Source organism: Pavona decussata, unplaced genomic scaffold, assembly GCF_977016875.1.
Source record: "Pavona decussata unplaced genomic scaffold, jaPavDecu1.1 SCAFFOLD_2, whole genome shotgun sequence".
NCBI classification, from domain to species: domain Eukaryota; kingdom Metazoa; phylum Cnidaria; class Anthozoa; order Scleractinia; family Agariciidae; genus Pavona; species Pavona decussata.
The window spans coordinates 2,114,557-2,131,476 of NW_028145426.1; the positions used below are offsets into that span (position 1 = coordinate 2,114,557).

Here is a 16,920-nt window from a genome sequence, read left to right on the forward strand (position 1 = left end):
TGCATTTGTCATCTGTATACTTTATGGGAGTGACTCATTAGCAGAGTACTTAACTTGCATCAACAGGGATTATTCTCTGTCCGGTCAATTCGACCATTCCAGCTTCGTATAGTTCTTGGGATCATGAAGACATTCAAGCTTTACCACCCTCTCAGGGTGACAACTAATGCACATGTGTAATCAGACCCGTTGGTGGTGTCTTAGTTGTCTTAATACATGTAGCAAAATTAAAGACTGCCCAAGGGAACCAGTTAATCAGAATGCTGCCATTTATTATGGACCTGTTTAGTACAAGGTTGTCAGAAACTTCTACTACCTAAGCGGATGGTGAATTTTGAAAATAACCAGCTGGCTGTACAAAGAATGGGAGGGGAGGGAGGTACACTCCCCTGTATAAGCAATATTGGTATGGGTGGCTCCAAATGGATGAAAACGAGTATGGGTCTTACAGAAACAGGTATGGATTCTAGAAACTAGGTCTGAACCGCCACCCCCCAATGTTAGGTTTTACATCAAAAGTGTCAGGATTCCTAAATAATTCGCTAGCACCCATTTAAACATCTGGATAGAGAAGGATTTTGTGGAGCCAAGTTTTGACTAAAAAAGCTCTCTGATATAGATCAAGACTTGAACCACCAGACGTATGGTCAATTAAGTCAGACACATTACCACTGCACAACCACTTGGCTGCTTTTAAAACATTGGTATGGTAATAAGTAAGTTTCAGAATAATAATTGAAGGGCATGCTGGCAAAAGGATGTAAGTGATGATTTCCCATTGAAATCAAAAATAATTATATCTCCAAAGTAGTTTCAATCTGGCATACAGACCTGTTGTACATAACTTTGACATGTCATTCCCCAGTTATTTTTTGTCTTACTGAAATGGAAATATTAAGTTGCGACTTTTGCTAAAACTTTAACGAGCAAACACAAAAGAAAACCTTATGCTTGGGTGATTTCCCTTGTTTCAGTTCAAAAAGAACAAAACTCATTCATGCTTTGCTTGAGTTTGCTGTTGTGGTCACAGGTTAATGTTTAGAAATGTAAAACTCCTATCTGGTACATGGCAACCAATCTGACACCAAAGTAGAGCTAACAGGGAGAAACTGGATTTGAGAGGAATTGCCATCCAGTTCAATACTAATTATTGATTAAACAACATTCAACATCTGACAAATGATTCTGAAATTGAATGCAATGTACATTTATGTCTATAGAAAAGAAACACATTTGAGTTCTACAATTTTCTCACAAACTTTATTTACAACCTTGGTAACCACTATAGGCTTTTCTCAACTGATCACAGGATTATGGCCAAGAACATTTAAGAATACTATTTTTTACAAAACCATTCCCTTCACTGTCTCAAATCACAAGTTATTTAGTTGAAACTCTGGTCTTCTTGTTCCATGAAAAATTTGCCCCATAAGACTTGTTCTTGGGCTTGACCTCATGCTTTTCATCTATTTCATAATTCCAACCTGAATATTTGACAAAAGAGAGAAGCACAACGTTTCATAAGGTTCGTCAGAAACACTTCACGCGTGACTGAACTTAAAACTTTTTGTACTCTGCTAGTGCAAGTTTCTTGCCACAATAATGTGTGAATGAAAAGGTGATAGTTATGAGACCCACTAGATAGCTTTGTTGGTTTTTCTGCAGCTCAATATGTAATTGCAGCAAATATCCATACCTCACCCCACAGAAGGGATTGGAAATTCTAGGGGGTGGGGGTTTCAAAGGCCAAAGAATTAAATTGGAATTTCCAGAGGGGTGGTGTGGACTTTGCAAAAATCCTGTCTGTGAAGCCAATTTGTCATACCGAAAAAGTCCTAAACAGGACCCCAAAAACAGTCTAAGGCCCGTTTAAACTAGGTGCCCGTGCCAGGGCAAGGACATTGTTCAGACTCCTTGGTGCCCAAGGAGCAATCGTGTTCTCCTTCGTCGCTTAAGCGCCCGCCATTTTGTTTGCTGTATCGTAGGGAAGCATGAGGAAAAAAGGTGGGAACTGACAAAATCCTGTTCACACCAGTGCCCGTGCCCAGGAACGGTGCCCGAGTACTACCCTTGGCGGCAGTGCCCGTGCCCGGGAATGGTGATCAGATTTTCGCTCGGGCACCGACAAAAAGCTCTGTTCAGACTTGTGCCTGTGCCCGGGAACTGGGAACCGGCACCTAGTCTAAACAGGGCCTAAGAGGCCAGAATGTAATTCAAAAAAGTCAGTTTTCCCCACAAAATCTTCCCTCAAAAGTGGTCGTCTAGAAATTTCCAATACCACTAGTTTCAATCACCAAAGAGATGTTCAAACTTCCCCATCACTACTATACCTGAGTAAACCACTACGTTCTCAGGGCCAATAAAAAAAGTTTATTGCATAACACCCACATGTAATGATGAACCGCAAAAGCTTAAATATATATATCTTTTTTGCGTTCTTGGATAAACTTGCAATAATTATTACCGTGTTTCTCTGCGTAGTTAATAGCAGCCTCTTTTGTGTTGAAGGTAAGACACATATTAGACAGTGGGTCTGCACTGCAAGCAAAAAAAATTACAATGCAATCAAAAATAATGTGTCACGCATACTTGTGCTCAAAAACAAAATAAAACATCACATGGTACAAAATAGGACAAGAGGTATTTGGGGATATAATTAAATTATAACTCATGTTATTTGATAAACTATCTATTGCCCTATTTATTGATAAGCCAGAACAAATCAAGGAAGCAAGATTTTCAGGTCTACACTTTACAAAACTTGCAGTGTTAAGAAATTGAGTCAACTTAACCATAGTTTTAAGTTTCAAGTTATCCCACCAACCTGCGAGTGTTTCTCTTTAATAATTCTAGAGAAACATGCATAAAATGTCTTTTATGTAGTATTTCCTGGCTAAAGTACTGTCACCTGTTCACCATATGAGTCACCCATAGCTCAGTGGTTAGAACATCTAGACAAGTAACTGGAAGGTTGTGGGTTCGATTCTAGCCAGGGGCTCAAAAAATGTTTTTCCAAGAATTTTTATTGCATACTTATTGTTATCTATTTCATTTTCATAGCATTGGGTGATTGGCTGGTTCGCTAAAGTACTGTACCCCAGGAATAACCTGTCGCAGTTACTTACTTTGACGCCCATCCCATTAGAGGATTTTCCCATCGCTCCATGGTGTCAAATTCTATCTGCCAGTTCCTTGTGTTAAATGATCCGGACTGCATAGCATTTCTAGCAGGAACAAAGATCCTTGCTTTTCTTTCTTTGACAATCCAGTCTGGAACACCGGTTGTGGGATAAATTACCTCCTACAAATTAAAACTTTTATTACCAACAGTGGAAACACTATAGTTGTAACTGAGGCATAAAAGCATCTTTACAAGACTAAACTAACATCTGCTACCTTGTGTTGACATATACATGTACAAGTTAGCACATGTGAATACAGTATGAACAGCTGCCAAACACAATGTCAAACTGCTGGAGGCAAATTGAAATACAGTCAATTTGTCATGTGGAAACCTGCTATTACTCAGACCCCATCATTACTGACTGGAGTTGAGGAATTGCTGGCAATAATGATATCCCACTATTATAGACTTTCTTGCCTATGGACAGCAAATCTTTGTCCCAGAGGTGTTGTTGTAAATTGTGAGTTGATTGAAGTCTCTAATCTCAACAATATTTTGGAGTTAGCAGGCCTAAAAACTTACATATAATAATGTTAGTTTGACAACTCGAAAATGTTGTTGAGACTAGAGACTTCAATCAACTGTCATTACCTCTAGGCCTTTGTACACTATAATCATTTGAGTGAGCCAAATGCATTAGGAATTATTTGAGCACTTTAATGGCATTTTCCGGAAAATTGTTGTTTAACAACAAAATAAAAGCAAAAAATTTGAGAGAAATGAAAACTGAAACTTGATAAACAGTTTGAAATTTAGCCTTATACCAAGTAGCCAAGCCATAGTAGCAAAATAAAGACAGGAGAAAACAGTGGCTTTAATACCTGGCTTGAGAGTTTATATAGGACAATTTTGCATGCCTTGCTAGTAGAGTTAAAAGCATGTTAACAAAATTTGAAGAAATGGGAAGAAATGGGTGTTATCCGAGTTTTAGTGACCTTATGTTTGGTAGACCAAGCATTATAGTGGGAAAATGGAGCATTTTAGTGGGGAAGCAAAAGCATAATGTGCACAAGCCTGATTGACTGCATTTGAGACTCTGGCTTCCAACTCAAAACTCCATTCTCTTGAGTATGTATGCTAAACCTCAAAGCATACTATACCTGCCAACTTTTTCCAAGTCAAGTGCGTGAGATTTCTATCTCGTCATGACCGGGATTTCCAAAAAAACATCCGAACCACTTCCAAAGATTTCCGACGATTTCCGAAGACTTCCGAACGTTGCCACGTATTCCAACAACCTTCGAACACTTACGACTCGAACGGATTGTAGACATTTGAAAGCTTTTGGGATTTTTATAAAGAGGAAAGAAATAATACATAAGAAATCTGAAATGAAATAAAGTTTTTTTGGAACAACTCGTCCGGATTTGTGAGTCAGGCGTGAGAAATTGGCCTTGATGCGTGAGATCGATGTCTTTAGCCCGCAGGCGTGAGACTCACGTATAATGCGTGAGAGTTGGCAGGTATAGCATAGAGAGATTTTTTATTATTCTTTATTTACCGATGGAGCCTACCCGGAACCCCCTTAAATTTGAGGATTATTGGCTAGGGTCAGCATTAAGCACAAATATTAAATAGCGTCAATTAGGATTAATGAGCAGGTACACGGTTTACACGGGTGATAAGCATCAAAACTTCAAAAGAATCAATTTTAAGTACTAGTGGGTCGAGATGCACGTTATTCAGGCAGATTAAAGCTACCACCGGTACACGCTGGAGAAAAAAACATGAAAACGTTACGGTGAAAACCCATGCAAAAGCTTATTTAAACTTTAATAATACTGAACAATACCAATATCGCGTAAGGCTATAATCGTGATAAGTCTCAGATCATCTTTTACTGTTTTCGTATGATTCTTTACCTTCCCATCCTCTTCGATAACTTCCAATTCTTTATCCTGTTTTCCCACCACAGAAGGCGTGGATTCCGTCGAATAAAATTGACCAAGTCTCGCTGTCGGGTGAAGGAGACGACAGAAGTTCGCTCGATGAACAAATTTGATTATGGAAGCCGCCATCTTGAAATCGGCCTATTGACGGAGGACTGGGGATAGTCCAAAATTAAAGTGGCATTAGTGGCAAAATTGCGGTTACCTTGGAAACACAAGTGATCCGAATGTAAGATAGTCCGATTCTCAAACGGTCCAGGTTGCGAATTAGGCTAAATACAAGACAGAGTTTTGGCTTACTCCTACTTTCTTTCTTTTTCTCTCATATTAATTTCGTTCCATAATCAAGAACAAACCTAATCTCTGAATTAGTAAAATAGAACAGATAAAATGAAGACACAACTACTGTTGTTTTTACTTATTACTTTGGTTGTAGACTAGGGGTATACTGATAATTTAAAAAACAATTACTCCACGAACGCACGTTGGATATGAGATGACAGACAGCCAACGAGGCGTGCCTGGCTATAATCATCCCATATCCATCAAGCATGAGTGGAAGAGCATGACATAATGGGATTACCATTAACATGGAAAACCCGGAAATTCCAGTTGGAAAATCAAATGGTACGCATCATTCCATTTGGAGTACTTGTTTTTCTGGTCAAAGTGATGTATTTTTATTGCTCCATCTTCTGTTAATACAAGCTAAATCATTTCGTATTTATGCCGAAAATTTCCATCCGGGTGGTTTTGCGTAAATGGTAAGTACCCAATGGGTCGTATGCCATGGCCGCTTAGCTAATCAAATCCATAAAATTACATAATATGAAGATCCAGTTTTCAATATTAAATCTTATATTGAGAATGAAGTATTTTTCAAAGTGACTGACACAGGCATACTCGGGAAAAGGAAATTCGAGTGCTCCTATTAGGAGTCGAACCTAAGACCTTCCGATTTCTAGTTCGGATGCTCCACCACTGACCTGCAGGAGACTCGAGGGAGCTAAGGCCATTAAACCTAGTTTAATGACCTAAATGACCAAAATGGTTTAGGCTTTAATGATTTAATGACAAATATTCCTTAATAAAAATCTGTTATTATTCAAGATCTAGTTGTCAAGAGCGGTTAAAGGAATCGTTGAGCCACACTAGCAATAAATATTGAAGAATTGCACAGGCAAGGACAAAACTGCCTTGAAGCCACTAAGCCTGGGATTAAAGATATAAGTAAATCTTTATCGAGTTCTGCTTCACCTTTTTTTTATCTTAATAAATAAAAAGTAAACGTCACGAAAGAATGACACAATCTAAGTTTCTCCTAACGTGTGGAAACGATCTGTAAACGAGACAACTCAAAAACTATGTGACATGTTCAACTGACAACCAGATGAATTGGAACGTTGTGTGACCGGTTTTACAACATGAAAATAGACATATATCAGAGTGAAACAAACCACAAGTCTCACAAGCTTCACATTGACAAAACCACAGAGCAACACATTTTAACGATGTGCTCATACTGCAGAGCCTTTCTATTTTTGAACCAACACTCATTTTCAAATCAAAAAACTACTCAGTAGACCAACATGGCTGTATGTATGTTTGTTTATCCAAAAAATATATTATACTGTGTCAGGCAATAAGTATCTAGCAATTATGTCATTGTAATTATTTCCTACAGAGGGAAAAGACAAGAGAAATTAAGGACGGTGCCTACTTTTGCTACAGCGCATACGTTCTGCGCATCTTGCAACGGTCCGAGAAAGTTGGGTTTCTTAGCGATGGTGCCTGCTAAAACAGAGATATTTTTGCGCAGTTTATAACTACGCGGGAAAACCATATCTTGGCAAGCATTATTGGAATCCGAAAAGAAAATTAGGGGTAACCATGCATTTTTCAGAGATAATAAGCTTCAATTAGGGAAAGAATTCAATCCATTGTTTTGTATTTTGGCGCTTTTTAGAATTATCATTGTTGCTTAATTATCTCTAAAAAAAAAAGCGTGTTTACCCCCAACTTTCGTTTTGGATCTTTTTGGATTCCAATAGCCCTTGCTATGATCTGTCTCTCCCACATGATGAGTCATAAACTGCGCAAAATTACTGTATACAGGCCCCCAAATTCGGTGTTAGTAGGTACTGTCCTTAAGGTAAAAAAAAAATAAAACTGTGATAACCTTCAGTATCTCTTTGCCTTTTTATTAAAACAAAATTAAACTCCTTTGGCATGATGAACGCTGGTGGCTAACTTTTCTTGAGGAATTCTCGTCCCTTAGTTTTGAAAATTAACAAGAAATTAAATTGTTATCGAAAATGGTGGGCTAAGTGTTAACATTACTATAGCCTGTCTCTCTGTCTCACTCAAACCAATTTACATACAAAGAAACATAAGCACGAGATCTCAAGAGGAGAAAATACGGCGGGCGGATTCTCGGCATGCACGTGTTTTTCGTCTCGCATAAACTTCTTCATCATCATCATTTTTTGTTTGACAAAAAACACATTAGTGTGTTTTTGTCAAACAAAAATTGATGATGATGAAGAAGAAGTTTATGCGAGACGAAAAACACGTGCATCTTAGACAAAAGTGGCAGTAAAGGTATGGCGAGGAGACCTCAAGAAACCATCGGGCTTATATAAAGAGTTCGCCTCGAAAACACCACAGCGGAATGATTCTTTCAATAACAACTCGTACATTCGTTTCTTGAAGGTGGGATAGCTAGAGGAACCTTTCGTGGGAGATCTGGGCACGAGATTACCCAAATACAAGTCGATTGAGTACTAAATGCAATCTTACGGTATTTATAAACTGTCTTCTAACTTTAATTTATTTAATGACCATTTAACGCTAATAACAACCGGGTCTTGGCTTTTAAATGAGGAGTTTCTATCGAGTGAGGTGTTCAAGCAGCAAATGAGATTACAAAGCTATATCAAAAGTAAAACGAACATTTCACAAGAAGGTTCTTGTATTTATGGGGTAATCCCTTTTGTGTATTTTATACTAATTTGAATGGATTTTACAATACCCACATTTCATGATAATAACGTCGCTTAAATCTGTTTAATTTCTTGTACAGTTTCCATTAAATTTTTGTATTTTACTTAAAAAAATTTAGAACACATTTTGTTTGGATTTTATCTGCATTCTTTTTGTATAAAAAATATTTCACATTTGCATTGCTTTATCTTGTTTTCGTCACCAGAGACTGACTCGTACCCAGGCTCTTCCGTCAATTGTTGTCTCTCGATGAAAGATGTCACACTCAGAGGCGTCGCTGTCATCTTTCAAAACTGGTCGAGAAAAATCCAGGGAACAAGATTATGTGACGTCAAATATCTCTCGGAAGCTTTTATATTTATGATTGGTGGACTTGTTTAAGTTCCTTTTCTTAGCTCCCTAATAACACTCTTCGTTTAATTTTTGTTCTGTATATCAACGCTGCAGAAATAAAAGTAGTTGAGCGATGAGTGCTGTTGAAAGTAAAATCCAATTGACAGTTAAAACTGAGCCTGCATCCCCATCATCATTGTCCACAGTTAGTGCGGTTTCCTCATTAGTGTCCGAGACTGGCGCCAAGGCCACCAACGCAGCGGTAATGTTGTGGCGAGCATGCGTTGTACTGGTCGTTAATCCAACAATGAACCACAGAGTTACCAACAATTTGTTTCTTTGCATTGTGTCTCTTTCACTTTCGGAGGTCGAAATCAAATCTTAAAACACAAAAAAATACAAATCTTAATAGCGTTATTCACACAGTTGTCATTCAGAAATACCCCCCACCCATTAAAACCATTTTCTAGCATCTCAACTGTTCGTTACAAGTTGCTAGATGGATCAAATCCTTCCCGATTTATTAATATCATTTAATGAATTTCTTTGCCTCAACTCTTTTGTAAAACTTTATAAATTAGCTGCGAGTAAGCGTTTGCTTTACGAAGTAACAAGAACGTTTTGTAAGGTTATTCAGAAACTTTAACTTTTATAGTTAAAGAAAATAAACCGGGTACCAGTTAGCACAGGTTTTGCGAACAGACGTTCACATATTAGATCGACTTCATCTAGCAATTAAACAGTAAAATACTAACAAAACATGAGACTTAACCATTATTTGTTCTCTTTAAGCTTTTGTTAGAGTTTAGTGAGGTTTTAATTTTACCAAGTTGTCTGTTGATGTGTGGTTGAAACAGCATCGCAAAGCATGTTTGCAAAGGACTCTTGGCGAGAATCATCAGCCCGTGACTTTGAACAATGCAATCACCAGGCACATTTGTGTTATGAAAATAAACACAATTAGAAAAACTGATTTCAAAATATATTTACGCTATAAGGCAAGCTAACTACCTTGCAAAATCCGCCTGATATTAATTTCTTGAAAAAGAACCCTCTTTCGAGATAGATATGTCCCGACTTTCTTCTTTCTTATTGTAAATTTTCCGTGAACATAAATTCACGGAGAACCTAACACAACGCGAAGTACATGTAATAAAGGTTTGTCTCTCAAAACAACCTTTCTTCTTACACAACAAGTATTTACCCTTGCTAGACTATTGATTGATCAGTAATGAGTAGACTGGTCGTTATAATCTTCCTGTTGGTTAAAGAGGATTCGTGTTTCTTTTATACCTTGACAAGAAAGTATTGGTGCTTTTCTAGCTTTGATCAGGGAATAAGATTGCTAACAGATGCACTAGATGTTGATTTTGATTCCAAACAGGAAGTTTTTAATCTCCAAGAATATAATTGTTGGATGTGTAACCAAAACTAGAACTTACATGCAGGAGGTTTTATCCTAAAGTCCATATTAATAATGACGATCAGTTCAACCAAAGACCATATGTCAGAAATACAAAAGACCTTCACCTGTCTCGCCGCTTATTTGATTCGAAGACTGCCGTGACTTCTAAATCAGTGTCTTCTGTATTTTTGTGACTTTCGCTCTAGCCAGAGCGCGCCTTTTCTGCGTTTAACACAATTTCTTTGTTTTCAAATCAAGAAAATTAACGTTAATTTTCGCTCTTGAAATCGCCCCCCTACGCAAACAACTAAGTAGGACCTTCAATCTCCTTGATCTTGCCATAAGGCCACAAGTGTCTCTATTGAGCCGGTTAATTGCCAAATTAACGGCCACTTGACAGAACCAGAGACTCCGTAAGGGCTCACTGAAGTGAATTATTGTTGGAATTGACAATGACCAATCGCAACGCACGAATTCATGTCAACTTTGGGCGTTCTCTCGTGCGTGTTATAATGACCTAATCTCGCTGGCCGTGCTTCCCTTATGATGTAACGTGCATAGCTAATGCAGCACCGTTCCTGGGACATGAGCTAACGTTGGATAATATCAAACGCAGCTCCTTACAAGTCTTGAAACGCTCGCTGATGAAGCCATTGTTCCAAAGGTCGAGCTACAGCGGCGATCTACCGACCTTCTAAGAGTCTTGAGAGGTATTTTAGATGAGAATGGTTACTGAGTTACCCCAGAAGGGTTATCACCTTTGTAGGGTGTTTGACTCCACTCTTTTATGCTTAGTGATCGCTTTACATATACATGCAGGTAGTAGGCGTTAGTAACAGAATAGCGTTCGTTCTTAGCGTTCGGAAGACGTTTTATTCGAGGACGCGTTACCGCCTCAAGCCGTCTTCGCAACATTTTTTTTTTCAACAAAAGTCAAGATTGTGCCAGTGCAGTTTTACTTAAAACACGTTATTGTACGTTGGTAGCCTTGATTTTTAGCGTTATGAAACACGTTTGGCTGCCTCGGAGCTAAGCTTGTCTAACCAGAAGTACCAGTTTCACAGGCCTTGGCAAGCGGTGCGTTTTACAACAAGGAATCCATTGATAAGTTTGCTATGAGATACACTTTTAAAATCTTTTTTTATCACTATTAATATTGAGTTCTTAGAGAAGACACTGTACGCTCACGGTGCCTTTCTTTACACACACCAACGATACATAGCAGTTTACGAGGCTTTTAACGTACTGATATTAAGAAGTCCCAGTGAGTTTTACCCAAGTAGCGGAAACATACGGCCTCTTAACTGGGTTAGATCTAGCTGCGAGGAGGTGTGCTTATCTTCTCTGTTCATAAATGGTTGTCGCGAGGTTAAGTTGGCCATCTGAGACTAAAGTAGGAATAACTGAGGTACTGGAGAATTACCAGTTTAGTTCGATTTGATCAATTAACTCTGTTTACTTCTAGTTAGTTGAATTATAGACAAACAGTAATCAACCATGAGTGATATCCTGATAAGGACTTTAGAGAACGGTCGAAATAACTCTCTTGTATATTTATCCAAGTGATCCAATTTTTACATAGGGCGATAGTTTGTTTGTTTTGTTTTGTTCTTGGAAAATTTACTCAGTTTACTAGTTGATTTCACGAGGGTTTAGTTTAACTAAGTAACAGGCGGTACCAGGTAAAAATGGCGTGACTGTCAACAAAAATGCTCATACCGCAGTGGTTAGAATGTTTGTACCCTCAAACAAGTTCTCCTAACTTTATCGATCTCTTTTTATTTCTGACATTTGCAAAGCCGAAGATTATTGGGAGGAAATTCATGTAACCCCAGCTTCAATGAACCTGTTGATTTGTCATCTCGTGAACATTAACTTTGATGTGGCTTTGCTAGATTTTTGTGGACGATTTAGTTTTTATACTTCACCGAAATGGCGTAGCGCTCTATAAGTAGCACAGTGATTCATGATTCAACTGGCCAGAGTCCACTCCGCGTTTGACTCTCAAGGAACTGGAAGGGTAGAAGAGAAAAAAAGCTAGGTAACGATGAAACAGTGTAAACACTGCGCAAATGGGAAACTAAACAAACGTGGTCAAGAAACAAGACCAAACCCATCACCTATCCCCCTCACTTCCCTCTTCCAAACCCTAATTTAACCAGCCATGGAGGCTTTAGGTACATAGCGCCAGACTGCTAGAGACATAGCACGATTTGTAGATACCTCCGGGGTAACGCATATAAGACCACAAATATACTTACCCAACTGAACCTATTTTCTGAATGTCCATTGCCAGGTTGTAACTAGGTATGACTAAATAATCTTCGTTTTAACAACAGTCGCTCTTTAAAGTTCAGTAGAATGTATTTTGACTCCCACACCTCCCAGCGATCATTGCGTGAATTCCCTATCACCTTTGCGGTATCCCTCGCTGGCATTATTTATTAACGCTAGGAAGGGATGCCGGGAAGGAGAGGGAACATCTTGTGCGATGTCGTTACGAAAAAAAAAAAGGTTTTCACTTGGTGTCAAAAGCGGACTTACAATACAATAGACTTTATTTTAAGACGGTAGCACGTGACATTGTAAAACTGATAAACCCTTAGCTTGGCTCTCTATAAAATAAACAGAAGATATGAAAACATAAAATTATATAACGTACGCTACAGTAGAAATTAATATGACTAATTTAAATATATAATATACACATTATGCAGATACAGGACCTGTTGGATTAAACTCTGTCATGTTCAGTTACTAGTTTCTAGGTATTTATATCGCTCAAAGTCAAATCAGAAGCAGTTAGCCGACCGGAGAGCTATGTTAGACTAGACAGGTGCTTTGCACCTAGACCTTGAGCGCGTTTATAGTTCAGTATTTTATTGGGTTGGAGTGCTTAAGCTGGAAAAGCCCTTAAAGTGCCTATGAAGCGAAAATTGTCTTTAGGTAGTTATAAAATTTACCCTTTCAAACACGGGATTTAAAAGTTTGAGATTGCTGGGGTAAAATTGCTGATTTTGTGAGCGCTCAAAGTTGGGCTATTTTGCCTTCAAAAATGGTATTCAAATCGCGCAGCCAAAATGCCAGGTGACAATAACCGCTGACGTCACGTTGGTGCCAAGAATTGCAATTCATCATGGCGGAAGAGAAGAAAGATAAGCGACAGCGAGGGCGATATTGCGTTGCTGGCGTCCGTAACAAAGAGAGTTGTCAGAATCGATCGTTCACAGAATCGCTAGACATGCTTTTCTCTTTCTACAATCCTTTTCGGCGGCAAGAACGGAATGAAAGTAAACAAACTTTTGGCACCAACGTGACGTCACAACTTGGAATTCAGCATAAAACTCGACCCAGTCCTCTGACCATTTTTGAAAGCAAAATAGCCCAACTTTGAGCGTTTGTAAAATCTACAAGTTTTACCCCAGTACTCTAAAACTTCGGAATCGTATAAGTTAAAGTGCAAATTTTATAACTACACAAAAATAATTTTCGCTTCATAGGCACTTTAAGGGCTTTTGTTGTTGTTTGTTTGTTTGTTTGTTGGGTTCACTGGTTTATCATAATTGTCATAATTGTTACATATTAAGTTGCTATTTTTATTTATTTCTATTCTTTAATTTTTTTTTTGTGAAACCTAATTTTTGCAATCAAATTCTAGAAACTTTGTGAAAGATTAAAAACTGAAACTCAGTGCAGTGTGCGTTTTATAAGTCATAGTAATGATACTTAATACTTGTAACGCGCATTTTACCATGACGTGATGATCAAATGCGCAAAATGACCCTCCCTCAAATCCCCTCCCCCCCCCCCCCCCCTTTCTCTCCCGAACCTCGAGTAGACTTTCTAAAAAGGCGAGCGGGACAAGTGAAAAACTCGGACTGGAGCGAGCCAACGAGGTAGGTTGGGGAGGGGGCCCACGTTTTCAGCTCTCTCTCAACTTTATCGAATTTCACTCTTAGGCCCCGTTTATATGGAGAAAAGTTGTCCCGGGCAAGAGGGTCACCCTCCCAGCCGAGTCAACTTTAGCGAGCGTTTATATGAGAAAAAAGTTGACCCTTTTGCCCGAGCCAAGAGCTGACCGTCTAGAGCCGGATCATGAAAGCATGCGTAAAAAAAAAACCGCCTCGAAGTCTGCAAATCAGATCGGTTGTTTTTCGTAAGTTTACAAACGTTGGCTTTTTATACCCAAGAAATTCTGGTTCCTATGGTTTTTGAAACCAAGTTAAACAGTTCTGAAGTTAAAACTTCCCGGGCAAAATCGGTTTGCGAAGGCTAAACGAGTCGTGGTTGACTGAATCTAGCCGCGTGACATTTCAAGTTCTTTTCGCGTTGAATTTCGCCTGTCGTTAAGTCCGTAATCACACAAAACTGAGATACAAGTGTTTGTTGTGGCATAACTTGATAACACTAAACGCCAAATGATTTATATACCTTTTCATATAATTTGACTTTGTCGGCGTTGAAGTCGGTGGCATTGAACTCGCACATTCCCAATGACAACAGAGCTCACGCATGCTCTGATTGTCTCGCCTTGACGGAGTTGACCCGGCTAGGCGAGCCAAAGTGTTTATATGGAGAAAAGTTGGCCCGGCTAGGAGGGTGACCCTACCATCGCAAAAGGGTGACCCGGCTAGGCGGGTCACCCTTCTAGCCGAGCCAACTTTTTGTTTCTCATGTAAACGGTTCGCCAAGTTTTGTAAGGAAATGTAGGAAAAGTTGGCTCGCCCAGGGTAGCTCGGGTAGGCGGGTGACCCTTCTACCCGGGACAACTTTTCTCCATATAAACGGGGCCTTAGAAAGCGACCGCTGGCAGTTTAACCCCAAGAAATGTGTGCTGTGGTAAACTATCTTTTTGTTAAAGACACCGTACCTAATAAACATATGCCTCGATTGATACAGGATTTTCCAACAGCCAAATAGCCTTCTCAAAAAACATAGCTGTCATTGTCATTTTACAGTGGAACAGATTTTTGCGGGTACCCGCTTATTACAGAAACTTAAGGTAGTCCCGACGAAAACGCTCGTATATTTTCTCTTACATTAGCACGTTTTGTAGGGACACCGGTGAATGTTGCCTGATTCTCAGACGGCCCAGAGCAATCTGAACCGTTTGAGAATTAGGCTCCGGTTAATACGGACAACAGGCACTTTTCTGTGACCCGACTGACACACTCTCATACAAAGTAAACCTCGGACACTAGTTATCTGCGCACTGTATGAATTGTCTAATATTCAGTCCATCTGGCTGAAGCACGAAATCAGATAAAAAATGCCAGTTCAGAGAAATGTCAAAACACTTCTAAATGATTCCAGCGAGCGTAATTTACTTGAGTGTCGAGCACTAAGAAGTACTATTTGCCACATGACAGTATGTTATTTCCAAAACCGTTTACGGTGTAAGGGTTAAGGTGAAAGTAGCGAAACTCCTCCAGTATCATAACTTTTGATGAACCTTACGGACATAAAATACCACATAAACAATGGAATGTCAAAACATAGCCGTTCTTCGACAATTCTCTCAAGAGATTATATTGCACCCAAAAAAATTACAACACGCAGCTGCCTGGAAATTCGGGATTTGCACATCGTCTGCTGTCACGAGCATTTTGAAGTCTTCTCTTTCTGAGATGAGTAAATTTTATTATCATTCAAATTTGCAAGTATAATTCATCCATTTTTCACTGAAAACTAGAGGAAACGAATTAACATTTCTTGAAAACTATTTTAAGATGAAAACCTTTTCTGATGTTGTGCTTTTAAGAACCTATAGAACTGAGAAAATTGCGACAACACATGCAGTTGTTACACGAGTATGGTGGCCCATCGCTGCCATAGGCATTTTTCTCTTATATGTATGTTTCTTAGGTTGATCTTCGTGTTCTTTTCACTTTCAATACAAAATTATTTCCAAACGAAAATGATTTAAAAAATAATTCATTTGCAAAATCATTTGCAGACGAAAATGATTTTCAAAAATATTGACATTTGCAAAATCATTTGCAAACGAAAATGATTTAAACAAATAATTCATTTGCAAAATCATTTGAAGATGAAAATGATTTTAAAAAATATTTCATTTGAAAAATCATTTGAAGACGAAAATGGTTTTAAAAATATTTACATTTGTAAAATCATTTGCAAACGAAAATGATTTTAAAAAATTCATTTGCAAAATCATTTGTAAACGGAAATGATTTTACAGTCAACCCAGGTCACGCGTGAATGATATTTTTGAAATTTGAACGGAGTTTTGAAATTTACCTGTCAGTTTTGAAAATCGCCAACGAGATTTCAGAGTTCCCGATAAATTTCCCTAGCTTATTAACGATATAAAGCTATGAATTTTTCTTTACATTGCAAAATTGAATATTTCAAGAATAACAATTGTTTCCCAACTATTTTGAATCTCTTTTTCAAGTTAATGCGTCTTTTTCGGAACGATTTCCAGAGAAATGTCCAACATTCCATTCACACGTCGCACATTACAAAGACAAATTCGAATGTTCATTTCATTCTTGGAAATACTGTTCACGCGTGACCTGGAGCGCTTACCATTTGAATGGAATTTTCGGTAGCTTTTTCTGGACAAATGGAACTGCACTTTTTTGCACTGAGGAAACGGAGCGGATTGAACCGTATCATTTGATGGGAAGTTTCGGATGCCAGTGGGCCGGGGTCTGGGTACGTATCAATAAGAAACATGGCGGCTGAACTTCCCGTCATGTAAGACGTTTTCGCGGACGACTTGGAAAATATTTTTTTGGGGAAGAAGACGACGATTCCATCGTTTTGTCTTCTGCAGCATCCATATTTGCAAGGAAAAATTTTAATCGAATCCTTGGATATTTTGAGCAAACGATAGCAACGTATTCTCTGGATGAATTTAAAGCTCATTTTCGTAGTCAGAGGGCAACATGTGAAATTGAGGTGAGGAAGGTGACGGCTACGGGAAATATACCTGCTGGAAACCCATTCGGAAGACATGTTATTGACCAACTTAGGCAAAGGAAACAAATTTTAATTTACCTTTGGTGTATGGCGAATCAGGAGAGCGTACGAGTCGTTGATGATAGATTTAACATTTACATTTAGACACACATTGCATC

The 16,920-nt window shown here is 38.6% G+C and overlaps 1 protein-coding gene across 1 annotated transcript; it reads right to left on the reverse strand.

Annotated features, from left to right (window-relative positions):
• Positions 1–1,238: 1,238 nt before the first annotated feature.
• LOC146489968 (NADH dehydrogenase [ubiquinone] iron-sulfur protein 4, mitochondrial-like) lies at positions 1,239–5,229 on the reverse strand. The gene is made up of 4 exons (XM_085088901.1): positions 5,047–5,229; positions 3,126–3,301; positions 2,465–2,538; positions 1,239–1,484 (listed from the first exon to the last, which is right to left on the reverse strand). Exons 1-4 carry the CDS (start codon positions 5,200–5,202, stop codon positions 1,381–1,383), a joined length of 510 nt encoding a protein of 169 aa, XP_084945027.1. The 5' UTR covers positions 5,203–5,229; the 3' UTR covers positions 1,239–1,380.
• Positions 5,230–16,920: the final 11,691 nt, after the last annotated feature.